The 21,063-nt window shown below is 51.4% G+C and overlaps 1 protein-coding gene across 4 annotated transcripts in view; it reads right to left on the bottom strand.

Moving 5' to 3' along the window:
- Window positions 1-20,224, bottom strand: part of DHX30 (DExH-box helicase 30) — a 35,060-nt gene extending 14,836 nt beyond the window's left edge. Inside the window, exons 1-7 of one of the 4 annotated variants that reach the window (XM_080581429.1) lie at window positions 20,103-20,224; window positions 16,485-16,536; window positions 7,094-7,224; window positions 4,724-4,834; window positions 2,345-2,700; window positions 1,088-1,214; window positions 252-401 (exon numbers count right to left, since the gene is read on the bottom strand). In XM_080581429.1, coding sequence (XP_080437555.1) covers window positions 252-401; window positions 1,088-1,214; window positions 2,345-2,700; window positions 4,724-4,834; window positions 7,094-7,224; window positions 16,485-16,518 — 909 coding nt within the window. In that variant the 5' untranslated portion in view covers window positions 16,519-16,536; window positions 20,103-20,224. Of the gene's footprint in view, window positions 1-251; window positions 402-1,087; window positions 1,215-2,344; window positions 2,701-4,723; window positions 4,835-7,093; window positions 7,225-12,720; window positions 13,068-13,135; window positions 13,414-16,484; window positions 16,537-20,102 lie in introns of those variants that run through there. The other 3 variants (XM_080581430.1, XM_080581427.1, XM_080581428.1) reach the window with 3 other exon arrangements.
- Between the last annotated feature and the right edge of the window lie 839 nt (window positions 20,225-21,063).

Below are 21,063 nucleotides of genomic sequence, written 5' to 3' on the forward strand. Positions count from 1 at the left end.
CACACATCGCTCTGCTGAGGGATCAAAACAAGCCCAACAGCCTTCAAGGGGTCATCACAGGGGGATACCTGCGGGGTACAACAGCAATTTGGACTGAATCCTAAGGTTTGAAAATGTGTTTATTGAGCATGAAGTCAGAGATCAGAACGTTTTAGGCGTCACCACATCAGTTTCAAATATGGTGAGCGAGGGGCAAGGATCACCTATGTATGACGGATTAGAGATGGGATGCGGGAACCACACGTGCTTACCTTAAGCTTCTGACAGGCCAACGCCGCTGCTTTGTTTTCTGCCTCCACCTTGCGACGGCCCTTGGCAGCAAAAGTCATCGGGCAGGGCCAGCGGAGCGTGAGCTTGCAGATCTTGGTCTTGGTGCCTACTGTACGGAACTGCATGTATTCCTGAAAGGCACAGAACCAACATCAGGTTGGGGTGGTGCTAAGAGCCTACACGGGCAGAGATTTTTCAAATATACCCCAGTGTTTCTAAGCAGAGCCGAAATCAGGATTATTTTCAAACACCAGAACAGGTTTACTGCACTAGATTCCACCCCGGAGCTCACGAGTTGAAGCAGGAGCGAGAGCAGCCAGCTGTGTGCAGAACAATCCTGGCGGCACACGGGGTGAGCCCAGCTAGGGCTTGCTAAAGCGCACGAGGTCTGGAAAGGAGCTGGGTGACACACGCCGAGGAGCAGAACCACCACATACTGCCAGGAGCCGAGCTGCGGAAAGATTCCGTCAGCACCGGAATCGCACATTTCTCCGAGTAACGCCAGCTTGTGTTTGTTGCGGATATTAGGGGAAATGCAAGCTTATCGCCTTAGAGAATACACTCCTTCGTTCACACTAACTGCTCCTCTACTGCCCCGACCTCAAGTAACAATGTTCCCGGTGCTTCTATTTCCTTAGCTCCTACCACTAAGACTTTTCTTGCTCTTCAGGCTGATTTTTCTGGGCCTCGTTAACCTCCCGTCTCTCCCCAGTTCTCAGCTGCCCGAAGAAGCACCCACAGAGACTGCAGCCCGAGTCTCTGAGCCTCATCCCCTGCAGGTCGGTCCCCGGCAGGGGCCACTCGGATAGCTCCTTACCTTGACCGTGGAGGAAGAGGTGGCGATCTGAATCACTTGGGCCAGGAGATTTTTGGGAAGCGGGAACTGCGTCAGAGCACGGATGGCAGTGTTGTCGTCTGTCATTTCGATGGAACTCCCTCCTCGGCTAGACGGAAGAGGAGAACAGTTGGATACGCAAACATCCACTCAGTGCTCAGACCCACCTCGCTTCAGGTCTGCAACTAAGATCAAGGTTATCTGCGCCTTCGCATCTGAAAAGTCAAGTTGTATCTGGCTGCTAAAGTCTGTCAGTCCCAGAATAATCACCCAGTGCAGAACTAAAAAGCAAGGAAGCCTTTACACTAGTACTACAAACCAGATACCATCAACAGGTTTTAAATTATTTAGAAAACTACAAAAAAAGCAACAACAAAAGACAATGTTAGATTTCTGAATCCAAAGAGCATCCCTACAAACAACCACCACCACCGCCAGGTCCTTACGGATTTTATTCCTCCCGTTGACTATTAAAATCTGAAATTTGTGCTCATAAAGCATGAAGCCAAGAAAGCAACTATATGGAACTACTGGGATGAAAAGGAGCAGACTTAATATCGCCCCCAAAACCGTGGGGGTAGGGGTATCAAGAAAGGGACTCCTAACTGCATATGCACAGTTTTCTGGAAATAGAAAATTTCTTCAGGCCCAGAAGAATAAGAAAGGGAGCGAACGAGTAGGCAGCGCTCTACCCAAAGGAGAGGACTCCAGAGATGACACCTCGGCACTCCCCTGTGATTACAGCCAGGTACAAGATCAGGCTGCCCCACTCTCTCTCAGGTGAGAACTGGCACAACAGTCACTGTTTGGCTCACCTACAGGTCATAGATCACAAATCATTTAGGCTGGAGAAGACCGCCAAGATCAGCTTGTCCCAGCCTTTAACCTAGCTCTGCCAAGTCCACCATTAAACCATGACACTAAGCTCTATGCCTACACATTTTCTGAAGACCTCCAGGGCCGGTGACTCAACCACTTCCCCGGGCAGCCTGTTCCAGTGCTTCACAACCCTCTTCCTATTATCCAACCTAAACCTCCTGCAACTTAAGGCCATTTCCTCTGTCTTATCAGTTAATGCTTGGGAGAAGAGACCGATCCCCACCTCATTACAGCCTCCTTAAGGTCACACCAGCGACGTGGAAAGCTGCAGCTCAACTCGGAGGAACCACAGGGCTGCCTCAGCTATGAAGAAAACCCCTTTTTATTGCCCTGCATCAGCAGCTATCAAAGCAGACTTACCTTGCGTCTCTGCCTGAGGTTCGAGCATCCTGATGTGCCATAGGTAAATAATCGGAAACATCGATCGCTTCTTCCTCCAGCTCTCCTTCCTCCAGTTCCCCCTCCTCTAGCTCCCCTTCCTCCAGCTCTTCTCTCCGCATTGCTTTAGGCATGCGGCCCTGCTCCATGGGCTGGATGGAATCGTCTGGCTCCATCCGTCGCCAGCAGGTCGACAAGTCGGCGAGAGAAGGTCCGGACTTGGAGCGCCACTTGCCCTCCGAACACCACCTCTCATCGGGGCAGCCAAGCTGGTCTGCGAGGAGCCGGTACTTCGCAGCATCGAACAGCTCATTTCTGGGCCCCAGCAAACCCCAGCCCTGCAGGAGAAAAAACACACTGTTAGCTGCAGTAAAGAGACAGAGATGGGCAACTGCAGGAAACAAAACATCTGGGGAAGGAGAGAAACGCAGGAGTAATTTCTTCGTATCACACAGAAAGAGGAGAGAAAGAAAGGGGACTTGCAGAAACGTAAAGCTTTCCTCCAGCTATTGCTACTTCGAGGAAATCTGTTCACTAACCGCCCTTCCCAGAGCCCAGTTGCTTGGTATCCTGTAGCTTGTTGCAAAGGCTGGCCTAGATCTATGGGTATTTTACCAAATATAGTTCAAACCTTATATTTCAGAAGTTCTGAAACGCACCTCAGAGCATGAAACGCATCTTTTTGGTAAGGCTAAACCTAAACAAACATAACCTGGGATAACACAAGGTGAGAATTCAGTGAATGGTTTGCTTCTTTTCTTTTTGCTTCCTTTTCTTTTCAGTCTGCATAAGGAGTATGAAGATCTCCCTAATCTATTGGTTCCTGAAACAGAGGAGTTCCCAGTTACTGCTGGCCCACCACACGAAGTTCCAGGTATACCTAGGTTTCACCACGCACCGTATCTTACCAGACCACTGCAATACATCAAAAGTTACATCTTTAGGCCTCTCGGTGGTGTTCTTTTGTGCTGTAGGAGTGCCTAGGACAGCAAGAACTCACTTTGCTAGCTGCTGTACCCAAAGTCACCACTCATCTCCACTCCAATTAACACCACCGCTTTTCTTGAACTGATGACTCTTCACTCAGAGCAGCACCTGTAGCTATTTCCATAGCTAGGACTGCACAAGGCCTCCCATTACGAGTGGTTTCTCTTGGTTAGAGGTCTAGCTGGCAAAGCACGTGGGTTAACACTTTGCATGCTTAATCTACGGTCCCAGGGTTGTCTTTTGTCGTTTTCCAGTTCTGAACTGAAAGCACAGTTGAACCATTTCCCAAAATGTAGTGAATAATATTATTGCAAGTGTAGGTGGGACTTTTTTCCCCCCTTGAAAACTTCCAGGCTTTCCAAGAAAGCCAGAAACAATGCTTTCATTGAATGTTGAATAGCGAGGAGGAAACAAAAACATACTTCCAGTGATTGTGAACTGAACGAGCACCGTGCTTCAGGTAAGGCAGTCAGTGGAACAAGTTCTGCTGATCACAAGATTAAAAAAACTAACCTCATCAGAAGGCAGCTCAAGAAACTGCTAGTTTTAACGCTGTAATCCTTAACTTCTGAAGGTTTAACTTAAAAACTAAATAGTTATTTCTTAACATAGCTTTCTTGCCCTACAAGGGAATCAAAAAGCTCCTATTGCCAGAGCACCTGGCATCTTTGCTAGGCTCCTTCGCAGGAAGCGTTGTTCCTGCTCCACGGATGAAAGGGAAACTCCAAAAGCAAACTCACTTGCCCGAGGTTACAGGCAGAGCTAGCGGGAGAGCTGGGGACAAACTGCACCTTATCCTCAGACAGCTGCTATGTCTCACCACATCTTAGCGCCCTTTATAACCTTGCAGTACTTGCTCGACGTTGGCTGCGCACACACATTGACCATTTCCAGCCAGAAATAAGAGGCAGATTAGCACAACTTTAAACCAGAACACACAACTGCCACACTATGGCTGAAGTGACAAGAAAATGAAAGTCTCTGAAGCTACCATGCTTGCAAATACACACAGGTAGACTTGCAGGTGTGAGTTAGCGAATAGTAACAGCAAACATACTGGAGGAAAGGTCTACTTCTGGCCACAGGTGTTCAGACCAAGATAGAAGATGATTAAGGTCTAGGACATAAAGAACAAAGACCAGAACTCAAAGAACGCAGTGAATTCAAGCCTGGCTGCAGAAGCAATTGGGCTTTTAAACTCAAATTGATTTGGACAGCTCAAGACTTCGTTCTCTACTCCCGATTAACAGACGGGCCAACTAAGAAAGTAAACATGCAGAGAGAGATAAAAAGTCAAAAATCATTTCACCAAAATGCTCATTTCACCTGCCCGCTCAGAGGCTCGGTTCATCAAGCTAAGGGGCAAAAGCTCACCTTGAAGAGCTGGCATGCAGCTGCTGCTGCCTGCCTCTCAGCATCGATCTTCTTGGTCCCATAGCCTTCCACTTCCACGTTCTTAGGCCACTTTATATGCAGAGTGACTTTCTGAAAAGCAAAGATAAGCAGTAAAGTCAGACAGCACAGAGCAATCAATCTCTCCCCTCCACCAGAAGCACTGTTACTTCAAACATCTCTGAACTCCAGATAAAGAAGGTAACTACAAATGAAAATCCCAAACAAACTGCTTGTTCAGTCGCTCTACAGGATGCTCCATCCCAGTAACACAGAAACAAAAGCCTGAAAACAGACACAAGGTGCCCACAGCCACACGGAAGCCGCGTGGCCGAGGCAGGCGCAGAAAGCAGGCTGCTTTCCAGCACAGCGCCACGTACCGCAGGCCGGAGCTTCGCAGGCTGCGGCGTGTCAGCCCCAAGGAATCAAATGCTAAGAGCTTGTTGCGAGAACAATTCAGTTTCAGAGTAACTGTTCCTGTGTGCACTGCAGCTCACCACACCAGAGAAGCAACATGCGCTCTCCAACACACTTCCAGTTGCAACAGCGAGCAAATCTTTCTGCTTCCTTATCCTAGTTTCAATCAGCAGCATCCTGCACCGCGGTTACGCAGGCAGGTACCGCGCTCCTCGGGCAGAAGAGAAGCAGCCTGCAGTTCGTGCTGCCCGGCACAAGCTGTTACGGAACTAACAGTGCCACCAGAGCTCCTCCTCTACCAGCACGGTTGGTTCAAAGCAGCTGAAAAAACCTGCGAAGAACACTGAGAGCTGAACCCTGCCCTTTGGTAAAAACTGCTCCAAATGAAGAGCTCGGTCTACTCCCGGCCCCGCAGATGCCGTAGCCGAGTTTCTGCAAGGCTCAAAGGAGGGAAATGCCGAAGGAATTCTCTCCTGTTTCTGCAGCAAAGATGAAAGGTGGCATTTAGGTCCGCTGGGAAAACCCCACCTATAAGGCTAGAAAAAAAGCTCCTGACTTTTCAACAGCCTCCATCTGGCTGCCTGCCTGCCTGCCATCTGAATCTCATCTTACTGCAGAAAATTGCTGCATATTTTGCCTAAGGACTCTGCATGAAAAGACACGGAGCTGCGGAGAAAAAAGTTGTCTCATGAAGGCCGGGTTAGTTGGTGCTCACAAAAAAAGTCTTATCCACTTCCAACCAGGGCTCCCCCAGTTTGTCTCACCTGTCCTCCTGTCCCCACACTTCTTCCTGTTGTGTTTTTTTGTTTTGTTTTTTTCCCCACCTTGTTTTCTACGAGAGCTGCTCTATTGTTTTGTTGTATGTTTGTTTCTAAGAAATCTGAAGTTATGGACGACATCAATCTGTGTAAGCGCTAGCAAGAATTTGATCTGATTACGCAGACTAAAAATGATGAGGCACTAGGTATGGCATTCCTAAACATCAGCTAGGAAACTGCTCTACTGCTTGAGGAAAGGCAAGTAACGCAGAAACACAAATAACGAAGGAATTCCAAAGTAACCACTAGTAATGTATTGCCTAAAACATGCGTATGCTCAAAAAGGATGAGGTAATGAGAAGTGTCTGGGAAGTTTTAAGACAGAATGTTATTGGAAAATGTTAATCCATCAGAACTGAATCTTTTCCTGGAATGTACGTTACCGTTAAACTTCAGCTGGAAGGGGCTTTCTGCTCGAGACAGAGCAAGAGGCCTGGGGCCACAGAGGCTGTACAACAGGAGGAGGCAAACCCTTGAACCGAGAGCACCCCTGAGTTAAGAACGCCTGCTCAATTCATAGCGCAGACTGGGACGTGAGAGTCGTACATCCAAGCTCCAACTGAGTGGCAAAATGTTTGCCTGGAATTCCTCTGGTCCATTTAACAACAACCACCTCTGTATTTAATTTTGCCCTTAAGTAGCACTAGAAGCCTCCCTCCATTCCAAACAAATTCATCTTTTCTTATTGCAATTTTAGGCTTTCTTAGGCATTTTTCTATTAGAATACAGAAACAAAATGTAGCCCTAAGGTCTACCATATAGCACTTAATTACCATTTTCTAAGGCAGTAGGTTACAAAGCTCAACACATTCAACAGCAAACTACATGGCCTCCTGCTAAGGAAAGCCAGTTACAGGACAAAAAAAACAAAAATTCATCCTTCCACAAACAAAAGGAGGTGGACAGGACCTACATTTACATACCTGTTAAAGCACATGAAAAGAGAGAAACGGGAAGAAGTGAGAAAATCTTGTTTGAAAGATTATAATACAACTTTTATGTGGACTTTGTGTGCTATAACTTTCTCTATTTCAAAAGTTACTTCCAGGTTTAGCAGTGTTCCTGGCTCACTCACACCATACCCACCTACCACCACTGCCTGGTGCAAGAGAATTACCTTTTTTCTTGGCCCATTAGTGTGGATGTACACCAGTTTGTCCCTTGCATGAGAAATGCCCAGGGCTCGTCCAATCACGCTGTTGAGCAAGTTTTTAGGCTGTGGAAATTCCTTCAACAAGTCTCTGGAATCTGGAAAAAAAAAACAACAGAAGAACTAAACGTCTTATAGTTCTTGTGCAGTCCTGTTCAAAGACATGTCCTAACACCTGCTTCGCTGCAGCTCTGCGAGCGTAAATGTCTCTAAGGCTACAGATAGGGAAGCAGGCAGAAGCTCAGAGGTTCACCCACAATGTCTCCAGGCATCAGCAAAATGGTACACAGGAGTGTAAAGTCTCCTGAGCGCCAAACACAAGACAATACTGCATTTCCGAAACGCCTAACTGTATCACCAATACTTTTCCTGAAATGCAGAGATTACTCCCCCCCCCCCCCCCCTTTCAAAGTATGAATTTAAAACTTCCAGTTAAAACCGCAGCATTGGCAGTCTAACTCAGTGCTAACCCTAATTCAGCAACACTAAAAAATCTTCCCGAACCGTTGTGACTGTTGTTTCCCCCCCCCAAAACTCACGGTATCAACAAAAAAACTGTCAGACAAAATACACCCAACTGAACCCGAATGCAAACACCCTAGCAGAGAACTCGAAGCCCAGATTAACGCGAGGAGTTGGTGCCATTTCCTCGCTGTGAATGCGAAAAGTGGCTCTGCTTGCCATCCTTCGGTATCAAAACCGAACTGAGCAGTAACCATCTCGAACAGACTTTGATATTTGCAGCCGCCTCCTCAGCCACGCACGCCACCTCGGGGTTAAACCGAGGGGCTTGACAACAGGCGAAGTGACTCGTTAGATCCGCTGGTCGTGAACGTAAAACGCAGAAGAACGCTTCGGGAATCCCCGCTTCATCTCTAGTCCCTTCTTTCGGGGGGTTACAAGTTGGGAACGCGATTTTGTGCTCAGTTGTTCAGAGAACCCCCTGAAGCCGAGTTTGCCAGCGCAGCCTTCGGAGACGAACCTGCCCCGGCAGGAGGCAGGGCGCGAGGAGACAAATGTCTCCGAAGTAACCTGGCCAACTGCACGGTCCTGCAGGTACCCAAAACGGGCACAAGGAACAGGAGAAGGGAAAGGGATCTCCCGTCCCGGCAACAGCAAGCCCAGCTACGCCAACGTGACCCCACAAAACCCCACAACCTGACCCCACAAAGCCAAGCTCACCAACAAACGTTGCCCTGGCGGGCAGAACTCCATTAATACCTCCTCGCAGACCACCACCAGGGCCGGGGACTACTTTTCAGAAGGCTTCTGGTTCTTTAGAGGTATTAGGGCAGGTATCAGCGACGAGTCAGAGAACCACACAACATCCGAGCTGTGGGACCCACGAGGACCACGGGGTCAGCACGACACAACCCGGAATCGGGGATTCCTGATGGAGCTACCAAATTGAGGAGTGAGAAGCGGCCCGTCCACGGCACTCGGAGCATCACCGAGAGCTGCCGTTGCATTCTCCTAAAATCTCCGATCACAGAGTTGCTGTAATGAAGCTAGACAACGACTGCCTCCAAAGCAGGAAGTATTTAAGCAAAGAGCCCTGTAATGCGGACATAGGGAGCTGCGTTCAAGAGAAAAGTGAAGTTACCAGGAGGTCAGGCTGGAGATCCTGGGGTAAGGCCGAGCAAAAACCACGTTGTTGATCCCATCGCCCTCTCCAACGGCAGCACCAAAAAGCCAGCGTGCTGACCCAGGGCTCAGAAAAGAAGTTACTGGTGCCAGGCTTGCAAGTTCTTCCTCGGAAGCACAGAAGAACCAGCTGAACCTCAGAGAAACGGCTTCCAGAAGGCAAACGGCCCAGCTACTGCGGGAGTTTGGGTTCCTTAGCACGCAGAGTGATGCTGGAACACAACCTCCGTGCCCTGCGATAAGGACGCCGAGAGCTGGATATCATCTGAGGACAGGTTGCTCTGCAATCCGACAGCTGTCTGACTGGCAACTGGCTCCGTTCGGGGTTACTTTTCCACCTGCTACCCAGGGGCGGCATCAAAACAAACCTGGAACCTGCCCCGTCTCCTTGGCCGTACCGACGGGGAAAACAGCGTGCAACGCACACCGGCCTTCCACCACTCCCAGGTGTGACAGCCAGCCCCAGCACTGCCGTTACAAAGAATAATAAGAGAGCCCTCGGGCTGCTGTTTCTCACAAATACCTGTGCAAACCCCTCGGACAACGCACAGGGCTAGGGAGCAGGAAGTACTCTGTGTTAGGAACTCCTCTTGCACCTTCCAAGTACTGGCCAGGGCAGCACGAAAAGGGTCCCAGTCTCGAAGAACCACGAGCCAATTTTCTGCAATTGCACAGCGAACACGAGGCACCCACCCGGCCGCACAGCAAGCACCGCTACATTCAGACTTCCACCTGTTCACGAAAACTGGAAAAAGCAACTAAAATTTTAGCCCTCTACATGTCTATTCCAGCCCACGCTGCTGGGACGCTTGGAGGGAGGAATAGTAGCCCAATTCCCAAATGTCCTATACAATTCATTTAATAAAGGAGACATAAATAAATCCCTCTAGCAGCGGCCTGTATTCTTTGGCCCCTAGTTGCTTCTCCTTTCAAAAGCAATACCCCGAGGAATTCTGTGATACGGAGCAGATGGAGGCAAGAAGTACATTCTTTTTAAATGCCCGGAAAAAAAAATATGCATTTACCTAAGGCGAGCCAATTCCTCAGATTCTGAGGTGACTCCTCAGTCAGGACTAAATATTTAATCCATTCTCAAGCAAAGAAGAATAGGGTCTCTAAGTGACAAAGCTGAGATCCGGCTTGCAGTTGAGGCTCTGAATTACCAGCTGAGACACAATGTCTTCTTCACAGCTGACAATGCCATATTCAGCAGTGCCATCTGACGTATCAACAGCAACCCCAAGGCTTGATGGATCACCCTCAGTCCATTCTTATCCCGAAATCAAGAGCTGAAAGGATCTTATTTTGCACGAAGCCATGCCTCGCTCATCGTTTTTAAAGAAACAACCCGAAACCACAGCCCTGGATTTGCAGAATGTTTCCTCCCCGACAGATTGGATTTCTTGGCACCCTCATCCGGAGAGTGCCTGAGCTCTCCGACTGCTGAGAACGGATATTTGGGTAGGAACGACGCTAATGGAAGTCACAGCCCTGCCGAGACAAGGAATACAGACTAATACTCCCTGAAAAACAACAAAAAGAAGCTGATTTTCACGCCCAATTCCAATCGAGCCAGAACCACGCATGGTGTCCGCACCTCAGCTCCGACACCACGAAGGAATATTAAAAGCCTGTCTCAGATAACAGACAGCTCAGGGTGGGTTTGCCAAATGAAGCCAGTTAACTAATTCCTGCTCCTCAAAGCCAGAGAGTGCTTCAGCTGAACTTGATGGTGGAAGCCAACGATAATTCCAAGCAACTCTGAAAGAAAAAACCCTCCTATGCGTAGTGGCTAAGCCTTCTATTAACCTCAACAAGCCTGCCAAGTAAAGACACCAGCAGGTACAGCAAGAGCACGAATAAAATGGCCCATGGTCTTGTTCAAGGAAGACAGAGGAGCGCTGGATCGATTTTAACAGTTTCTGTCTTCCCTGAGATTCTCTTCCCTAGAGAAGCAACAAATGAGCAGCAAGGACAAAGTATTAAACGCAACGCTCACCAAGACGTAAGCTCCCGCTTATATATTCATCTCAGTGAAGAATGCTCCTAACAGATCAAAAATTCACAGGGAAGAAGAAAGCCTTGGGGCTCCAAAAGAGCCACTTCATAAGGAATTAGCCCAGGCACACTTTACTAGTGAGAAATGGCAAGAGAAAAAAAGGTTCCACCAGCTGAGAGCACACCAAAACAATATTACCTTTTTCTTTTTTTTTAAAATCATCTACAGACCCTGACCAAGGTTCCCTTCGAGTACGCACAGAAATAAAAACCCACGTGTGGTTCTTGCCTAAAGAAGAACAAATTTAACACTGCACCAGGGGCCAGCCTCCCGCTGGGACAGGCTCAGAACTCGGCCGCACACAGCCCTGGCCGAGCCGTGCCAGGCTGGCCCTGCTCCGAGAGGGGGATCCGGCCACACGGCACCCCGAGGGTCTCCAGCCTGGGTCCTTCCGTGACATGAGGAGATGGCAAATTTAGTTAGCTGCAGAGAAAGATTGCTTCTTAGAGCAAAAAGAGAGGTCAAGATCACATAAGTCTTAATAAAGAGTGAAGTGCCACAGACCTGACTGAGCAGGCAGGGAAGCTACCTTCATCCCAAATCCCGCTCCAAAATCCCACGTTTGGGCCAGCAAAGGGAACCCTGATGCGAGCACCGATGTAATACTGCAAGGCTTAGAGCTGGCCTCAGATCCCAGTTTCTTTTTCCACATTGGTAAGAGTATCCAGGGCTAGCAACAAAAGTAGTCAACCAGGGATAGCTAACAAGACTTCAACTTGCAGGCACAGCACTCACTTTTAAAAGCTTTTAAAATAACTTTCACGATTTCCGCACGTTCAAGCTGCAGCCCTACGGGCAGGGCAGACCTGCAGCGGGACCCTGGGGACATTTTATTTGCTTATCTGGAGCGCACCTTCTGCCATCTCCGAACTCCCCACGCACGCTGCGTGCGGTCGAGCTGCGCGCAGAGCAGCAGGACGAGGCCGGTCCCAGCAGATCCGCCCTCGGCGCTGCCCCTGGGCTCCAGGGGACCTCACAGGACGCACCGCAGCCGCAGGAGTGAAACGAAACCCCGGGATGAAGCCCTCAAGCACCCTCTGACAATGGACGTCTGCAAGAGCGCTGAGGGTTGTAGCACAAAAGGGGGAAAAAACCGCGGTTCTCTGCTTTTCTCAGGCAACACCTGAATGAGCCCATTAAACAACTTGGGGCGCTTTAGCATTTACTTCAGAAATAAGTTCATTTGCTTCATCAAACGGCTTGAACGCAACACTTGAGGAATGACTCTGAACCACGGGATAAAGCTCGGCAAAGCTTCTGAAAGGAAAAGGGAACTGAGAGCCCAAAGAACTTAGGAACCAGAGAGACAATTACGAATAACTAATTAGTAAGTGCCGGGGGTGGGAGGGAAGCACGGAACACGGAGGGAAGGAAAAAAAAAAACGAAAAAAAAAAACCAAGCATCTTTAACGCACGACAAACAGACTTCCCAAGGGGAAGATGAGAGCCCAGGAGGCGGCAGTGGGGGCAGAGCCGGGCTCTGAACACCGGTGGCACCCCACAAGCAGCGGGCCCGGCACAAAGCCGCTCGCACCCCCGCCGGCCGGCGGTCACCTCAGGGATGCGAGTGCCCACGCGAGGCGTCAGAGCCCACGCGTGAAGGCGGGCGCGTGTTAAAGAGGAGCGAGGGTTCCCTCTGACCCCGGCGGTGCGGGGCCGGGCCCTTTCGCACGCGGATCGCGGCCCCGCGGCCCCCCCCCGAGCCCCGGGGGCGCTCCGGGAGCCCCGGCGGGTGCCCCCCGGCCGGGCCCGGCTCCGGAGCCGCGACCTTGAGAGGCCCCGCGGGCAGCCCCGGCTCTGCCCGGCCGCCAACAAAGGGCGCGGCCGCCACAAAGGGCCCGGCCCCGGCTCCCGCCGCCTCCAACCCCCCCCCCCCCCCCGGCCCCGGTACCTGCGGCGGCGGCGGCGCAGCCGAGCGTGCAGACCCCGCCGCAGCCTCCCGGCTCCTCTCCCTTGCCGCGCATCCCGGCCCGGCCCGGGGCCCCTCAGGCCGCGCCGCTCCCCGCCGGTGGCCGCTGCTCCCCCCCCCCCCGGTGCTCGCCGTGAGGGCCCGGCCCGGCGGCGCGGCCCGGCTCGGCTCGGCCCGGCTGCAGGAGGGGGGCGGGAGGGACGTGGGCGCGCACACGCCGCCGCCGCCGCCTCCTCCTCCCAGCACCGGGCAGCGGGGCTCGCTCCTCCCTTCCGCTGCGTGCGGCTCAGCCCGGTTCAGCTCGGCTCGGCCCCGTTCAGCTCGGTTTAACCCGGCCCGGTGCGGCCCGCTTCCCCGTCCTTGCCCTGCCCGCCGCTCCCCGCCGCCCCCGCCTCACCCATCCCCATGGCGGCGTCCTCCCCCTCGCCGCCCGCCGCCGGCTGCGGCTCCTCCTCCTCCTGCTGCCGGGCCTCCTCGGAGCTCTCGGGCGCCGGCAGGCGGCTGCAGAGCCCCCGAGCCCCCCGGTAGCGGCGGCAGAGGCGCAGCGGCCCGGCCGAGCCGCAGCCCGCCGCCGCCTGCAGCAGCAGCCCCAGCGCCGCCATCTTGAGGCCGCCCGGTGCCGGTCTCGGGGCAGAGGCAGCGGCTGGGCCGGGCCGGGCCGGGCCGGGCCCCGGGGCGCCGCCTCCCCGCCACAGCGCCCCCCCAAGGCACCTCAGGCGGGGAGGACCCGGCGCTGAGGGGAAAAAAAAAAATAAAAAATGAGGGAAAAGTGGAGGAAAAAAGAACAAAAAACCCAACCGGCTCCTCGCGGGGAGCGGCTGGCCGTGTCCCGGCTGCTGCCGAGCACGGAGCCGTTTGCATCAAAGATCATTCGCGCCAGACGCACGCAGGTCGCCTCAAAGGGGCTCAGAAACGTTTTGGAGATATCACAAAAACAAAAAAAAAAGGATGTCTTCACACACACCCCGAGAAACGTGGGGATGAGGCATTGGCTCCGAGGTCCGAGCGCCTGGCGATGGCTCCGCCGACACGCGCAGCCATCCCTCCCTCCTCACGAGCCGCTCCTGAGCTGCTCCACACAAAGTTCAGCAGCTCCGGCTGCGACTCTGGCTACCCTCGGTTTCCCTCCTGCACACGCTTCTGGCAACAGGCAAAGCAATCTTCCCGATTGCCTTCATAAAACCAGAATAACTGAGAAGTGGAAATTCAGAAGCTGCCCCGGAGCCTGAAAGTCGCGGGGGTTTCTCACTTGTTTTCATCCACACGAGCACCCCGCCTGCACCCTCACTCACGTGCAGGTTGTGCAATTCGTGCCCAGGTGTGTTTGTTACTAAAAATGAAGCCTGCTTGCAGCATATCATTTTCTAATATCAGAGATAAACACCAAAACTTTTGAGTCAGTTACATGGCAAGACCGCAGTGCCTTTCCCTTCTCACACAATTTCCCCTCTTGGAAGCAGACCCTGCTGTTCGGTTCTGTACGAGTGACTTAGGGCTCTTTATGCCTTTTTATATTTAAAAAAGCCCAAATTACTTATATATAAAGTTTGCATGTATATGTTTTCATCCCTGGCTGCAACATACATCTACACACCATTAGGTTGTGTGCTTCTTTACAGCAGGGCACCCTTTCCATGTTAAATGGCTTATTACTCAGTGAATATTTCGTGTGTAAGCCAAAAATTTCACGTGAATAGTTGTTTAAACATCATGATGAAAAAAGATTTTTAAATCAGAAAAAGAAATCCCCAGTAAACCACAAAAGGACTAACATAACTTGACACAAGCTCTACAAAGCTTGTACTCCTCAAGAAGAGGTTCAAGAAATGGAAAGTTATCACACAAAATCCTGTATAAAGAGGTATATCTTCGGAACAGCATTCATACATGAACATTTGAAAAAAATCTTACTATACAAATTTGCCTTTTCTAATATACATCTCAGAGCCTCTGTGAGTTTGCTAGTGATTTGTCTGCGTACAGTTTGTAAAAACAAACACAAAACTTTATCTTGAAGAGGCACACAAAAAAAAGAACAAGAGCCCTATAGAGATAAACCATGGCTGGAGAACGCAATGATTAAAATCAAAACAAGCGAAAGAAAACATAAATAAAGCACATGTCTGGGAAAATCTCGGAAACGCACAGTCAGTGGGAAGGAGAAACCTGGGAGATGCTGAAAGACAGTGTGGTGGTACACGGAAAGTTAGACACGAGCAGGGCTAGTGGTTTGTCACCGTGAGTGATACAAAACTTATCTTGTGAGCACAGAAAAAATAACTAAGACTCAATTTATTAAAAAATTCCAGAAGTCACAGATTGCGTAAATTCAATCCAAGTACCTTTATTTTGCAGAGATGAGAGTTAAACAGCATATAAGTCATCACTTAAAGCCATCCTCCCAGGCTTTGCCAGTTCAGGCTCACTTCGATGAGCTGTGGTTAATTCATCTTCGCTAGCCAAGCCTTTGCAAAGGCTGCAGCACCGTGCAGAAGCGCATTAACAAACCATGTTACTTTAAAGGCTTCCTTTTCCCCCGGAGCAGAAGCGCTACAGCATCCAGAGCCCCAAACCCAGCCTGGCCATGACAAACCACTAGCCCTCTCAGGAAAGTTCCTCCTCTCTCAGGCTCCAACCCAGGTCACGCTTTATTTGACAGGTCAGAGGCTTTTTAATTCCAACTAAAATTACTTCATACCTAATTAACACCCTGGATATATCGAGCATTATGGGAATTTTTGTTTTAAATATGGAACCCACAAACACTGGTGACTCACTTGATTAGCATGGCAGCGTTACAAGAACGGCTGGTACGCTCGTGTTCCCCAAGAGCTAAAGCAGAAGCATTACTTCCCCGAGACGGGAGGCAGCGATCCGTCACCGGATCGGCCATATCTGGAGTATTTTATTCCACGCTATGCTCCTTATTTTAAGGCCAAGTAACAGAATTCAGAAAAGAACAACAAAGGAAAACAAAACAAACAAACAAAAACAGCCACTGAATGAAGGAATTTAAAAAAATAAATAAATGAAGAGGTTGGCAAAGCAATGACAGGAAAATAAGGACATGATAACAGTTGACAAATATTTAAAGTATGCAAACACTAGGGAGAAATCACTCACTGAATTGGTACAAAAGGATGCAGCTATGAGTAGGAGGATAAAATTAAGAAGGCAAAAAAAAAGCCCTTACTGAGAGCTAAACAGTTCCCTATTTAGCTTTCTTCCCCCAGGTCTACGTTGTTGTTTACTGGGTGGCACAACAGGTCCTTCCCCTTTCCAGAATCTGTCCTCTACCTGAAATTCTCTAACACTTGGTTGGCCTGCCCCAAGCTTAGGGCAACGCTTACTCATGCGCTACACTAACCAGGGCAGAATTCAGTTAGGTTGGCCACAACAACAACTGTTGTTGTTACAACTGTTACAAGCTACACACGAAGCGAGCTAAAAGTCGTGCAGGCTGGGCTCCCCTTGGAGAAAAAGCCTGTCACAACCAAAATTCGGCATCGTGTGTTACACACCTATCCCTAGCCCAGGTAAATTCACACCTACTTCCCTTTCTGTCCCTAAGGCTGAGAAGGAAGCCTGACAAAGTCATATGCAGGACAAACCTCGCGTTTATCCAGCAGAGAGAAGGACAGTACTGTTTCTTTAGAAAGTAATTTTCTTGAGGAGTCTGCCATAGTGTTAAATCTCTAATAAAAGAAAAAAAAATGTTCAATTGTAAGATTGTCTCAGGTGCTTACCTTTAAGGGAATTCAATGAGAACATCTCCATCATGGCAGAAAGCGATGATTCCTAGGAAAGCAAGAGTAGCAAAAAGGAGCAGGAAGTTAGAATTAATCTTTCCTTTGAGATGTTTAAAGTGCTTCGAACTTGTGAAAGCAGCTGTCTTGAGCACAAAACAAAGCCGACAGTCCCCAACGAATTTCACCTTGGCGTTTCTATCCTGCCTGTCTCATTTGAATCACGTACTAATTGCTATCCTGTTGTAACTGGCTGCTCTACACCCAAAGGGCAGGTTGTAGGTTTTGGAAATGCTTTTGTCTGCTCGATGATACTGGCTTAGGCAGAGTTTCTTAAACCTTTTTAAGTCTGAACACCACAGACAGGGAGACCACGGCCGTCATTTCTTCTTTCCTTAAAGCAAAACACGCAGAGACAGAGACGCGCGCTTTTGGTAAACTTTGTTACTGAAATTACATTAGATTTTCTATTTTGTTTTCTTATTGAAATTACTTTTACTTAAATAAGAGAAAAATGAAAACAATCAACTCGGTTTGGGGTTTTTGCATCTGGCATGCCCAATATTGAATACATTTTAGGCATTCTCGTTAATAGAGAATGATAATGAGAATTAACGAGGATTTTTTAACAAACAGCTCAGATCGGTGAGGGTCCTTATTTACGCAGCGCTAACATTAACTACCCATGCTAACGGCTATTCCTGTGTACACAACTCGCTTCCTACAAGTATTATGCTTTCACGTGATTTGCCTTTGCCTTCGGTGAAACTAATGACAAAATTAGTGTTTCCTTCAGCGACAGCAAATGAGGCCTAAAATGGCACGGCTTTTAGAACACCGCTGTGCGGACAGGACACCTCCTCCAGCACATCAGCTCCCTACAGGCACACGAAACCAAACCGGCTTTTGCTGACACATCTACGCTTTGCCTTTTCCAACGGCTGAATCAAAAACACAGTTATTTGGCCCGTTTAAAAATTAAAAGCCGTACATGCTGTAGTAATTATCAAGGTGGCTGAAGAAAACAGCCTTAGTGCAAATAACTGGCTGCACTGGTCAGTTAGAAAGCTCTGCTGTGGCAGTTGAGCAAGATTCTCAAGGCTGAAGCGTCCAACCATCAATGGCACAGGAGAATGCAAACTACGAGTGTGAAGAGCAGCCACATACCAGCCTGGCGTCCCCTTCACGCACAGACCATCTCTGACTGGGTACAAACCGTCCGAAAGCCAATAGTATTCCTGATAAATCGAGTCCAAAATTGTTCCAACACAGAAGAGCAAGTCTTCAAACGCTCTGAAGTCATTGGAGAAAGACAACCACAAGTATGATGAACACCACCGTACACTCCTGGATCTCAGTAACGGAGGTAAAGGCAACATCTTCCTCCCAAATTTCTAAGCATGACAAAACTGGGGAAGCCATTTGCCTGCAAGCAGACTGAGCCCATTCCAAAGAACACTGGGAAATTATCCCGGAACGCTCTCGTAGACCAATGTAACATTCAGAGAAAGAGCAGGTCTCATCTACGGAGCGCAGATCAGTGGAAAGGAGAATGAAGAACGTCTCACCTACACTGAGGAGGGCAGAGTGGCACTTTCAAAAATAAGCACAAGATAAAGTTGAAGAAAGTGGTCTTTTCTCTTCAAAACTGAGAAAAAAAAATACCATAAAACCCTACACGGATGAGCTTACAAGATTAACAACTGAGAGCCCCACTGACAAGCAGCAGATCTCCAGTTGAGATGGGGACAATTAGTGGGCAACCATGAACAGCCTCAAGTCTCAAAGAGCTGGAGTCAGCCCGGATGGGAGCGGGGACAGGATGTGGAGGAGAACAAAGGCATGGGGAGATGAAACAGTCCAGGCGAGGTCCAGGAACAGAACACGGCTCTTTCAGATGGGAGATGCCTTTTAAATTGTATGAAGTTCAAGTTCCTAGAGCTCTCACATCTTGAAGGAACGTGTCCAAGGCAGAGAGAGAAGAGCCTGAACAGATAAGCTTAGATTTAAGGTATTAGTTATGAAGAGACCACAGCGTCATCCCTAGATTACTCAGAACCAGATCTGCTGGATCCGAACACGGGGGATCTCACAAGAGGAACCACCAGTTTTAGCAGAGCCAGCAGCCAGGTGGAAATCCCAGCTTTTTGATGCTGCTGAAGACCCTGACACCAAAAAGAGGTGTCCAACTACGGCAGCTGCTTTGCCGTGCACTGACATGAAGGGGACGCATGAGCATCATTGAAAGAGGGAGCCTTTGGAAGGCTCGAAATACATTTTGTTAGGCCCCAGGAGAGGTGGCAGATGTGGGCGTCAAAGGACACTGGATTTAAGAAGAAGGGGAATACGATGACATGGGACTCTTACGGACGAGGTAATGATACATTTGGGATGAGAATCAACCATGTGCAATGACGCTATCAGAAGGCAGAGTGCCTCTACACCTCATGCTTGGCAAAGTACTGGAAACCCAGGGGCATAAGAGACACTAAAAGCTTCGTAGTAACAGACTTAACGCCCCTACTGCAAAAGCAGGGCACGAACCCACTGAATGTGGCACTGGAAACCTAGATAAAATCTCAGAGGCCCGGGAATTCGGTCTTTGTTGGGCTTCTTTGATCCACTGGAGAACTGCTACACACATGTATGAGGAGAAACCACGTCCACCACACAGTGAGTGTCACGGAACTTCTGGTTATCACCTCCTGACGTTCCAGCAGCACGTAGAGAGGTACAGCCCCAAGTGCTTTGTCATGAGAACAAAGGAGAAGTTACATTGCCTTACGTATCGTTCACTTTCAAGGGTCACCTAGGTGGGGATCCACGCAAAGCGAGGCAGTTTGGCTTTCCGCTACTCGGGCCAAAGGAGCACGGGAGGTGTGCAAGAAATCTCTCTTTACCACTCCTATCCTGCGGGGTTCCTGCTGCTGCAAAGGGGACCAATAAAGCATTAGCGGCCGGGCTGCCCTCGGAACTTCCCTCGGGGGCTACCCGGGCAGCCCCGCCGCCCTCGCGAGGGCCGTGGAGAAGAACGGTCCCACGCGTGACACCGCCGTGACCCGGAGGGCACGGGGCACCGGACCGCGGGGCGCCGCCAGCCCTGCCCCACAGCAGCCCCGCGCCTGGACCGGAGGCATCCGGGCTGCACGGGGCTCAACCCCGGGAGGGAGGGGGGGGGGACAAAAGGAGCCGGGCTCCCGTGGCCCCCCACCCCGGGGACCCCCCTGGGGCCAGGCCGGCTCCCCCCGAGGCCGGGACCGCCCCCTCAGGGCCCCTCAGGGCCCCCCAGGCCGGCGCCCCCCTCGCCCCCCGGCCCGGCCCCGCCGCCCCCTCCTCGGGCCGGGCCCCCCGGGGCCGAGGCTGCCCCCCCGGTGGGCTCCGCGCCCCCCTCGGCCCCCTCCGGTGCCCCCCTCGCCCCCGCTCGGCCCCGCCGGGCCCCGGCGGCGGCCCCGCCTGGCAGCCATCCCCCCCGCTCCTTCCCCGCCGCAGGCCGCGGGCCCGGCCCCCTCCCTCCTCTCCGCTCCCCGGGCCTCGGATCCCGGTGGGCGGCCCCTCCCCCGCCCCGCCCGTCCCGGTCCCGCCGGTGGGAGCGGCGCGGCCCCGCTCCCCGCCACCGACCTCCTCCTCCTCCTCCTCCTCGCCGCCAACTCTCTGGCGCCGGTCCGCCGCCGCGCCGGGACTACAACTCCCAGGAGCCCCCGCGAGGCGCTTCCGGGGCGCCGCCCGCCGGGCGCGCCGTCTCTTCCGCCGCCGCGCCAGGATGTGAGCCGGCCCCGCCTCGCCTCCGGCAGCGGGGAGCGCGAGGCCCGGGGGGCGGGGCCTGTTGCCACGGCAACGGCTGGAGCCTGCGGCCCTCGGGCGCTCGCCCGGCGGTGCTGGGGCGGGCGGGAGGGGTTCGCCTGCGCTGCTCCACGGGGCCCGCGCTGGGTCCCGCCTCAGGGGTCCCGCCTCAGGGGTCCCGCCTCAGGGGTCTCGCCTCAGGGTCTCAGCTCAGGGGTCCCGCCTCAGGGGTCCCGCCTCAGGGGTCTCACCTCAGGGGTCTCACCCCATGGGTCTCGCCTCAGGGTCTCGCCTCAGGGTCTCGCCTCCGTGATCTTAGTGAGAGCTGCAAGGAGGAGTATCTGTCCCCTGTGCTGCCCAGGGTTTGTGAACAGTCACCCCATGAAACAGAATCCCAGAATCCCCTAGGTTGGAAGAGACCTCCAAGTCCAACCTCTGACCTAACACTAACCAGTCCCCCACTAAACCGTATCACTAAGCTCTACATCTAAACGTCTTTTAAAGACCTCCAGGGATGGTGACTCGACCACTTCCCAACGCTCCCGTCAGTCCCACAGAACTGCCCCTTGTCCATGCGCACTGTTAACTCCTACCACAGCCTGCAGCTCTTGATGTTCCCCCCCTCACCTAGTAACTTCTAATGTAAAAGTTCTAGTTCTAATGTAAATAATGTTCCCTCACTCACCTAGTGACTTCTAGTGTAGAGTTCTGACAGCGGTTCGCCACTGCAGGGGTAACACACGGGGACTTGTCACACTCGGGTTCTCCCTGAGCCAAAACGTGTCACTGCTTCCTGCAA

Source organism: Anser brachyrhynchus, assembly GCF_964034855.1.
Source record: "Anser brachyrhynchus genome assembly, chromosome: 2".
NCBI lineage: Eukaryota > Metazoa > Chordata > Aves > Anseriformes > Anatidae > Anser > Anser brachyrhynchus.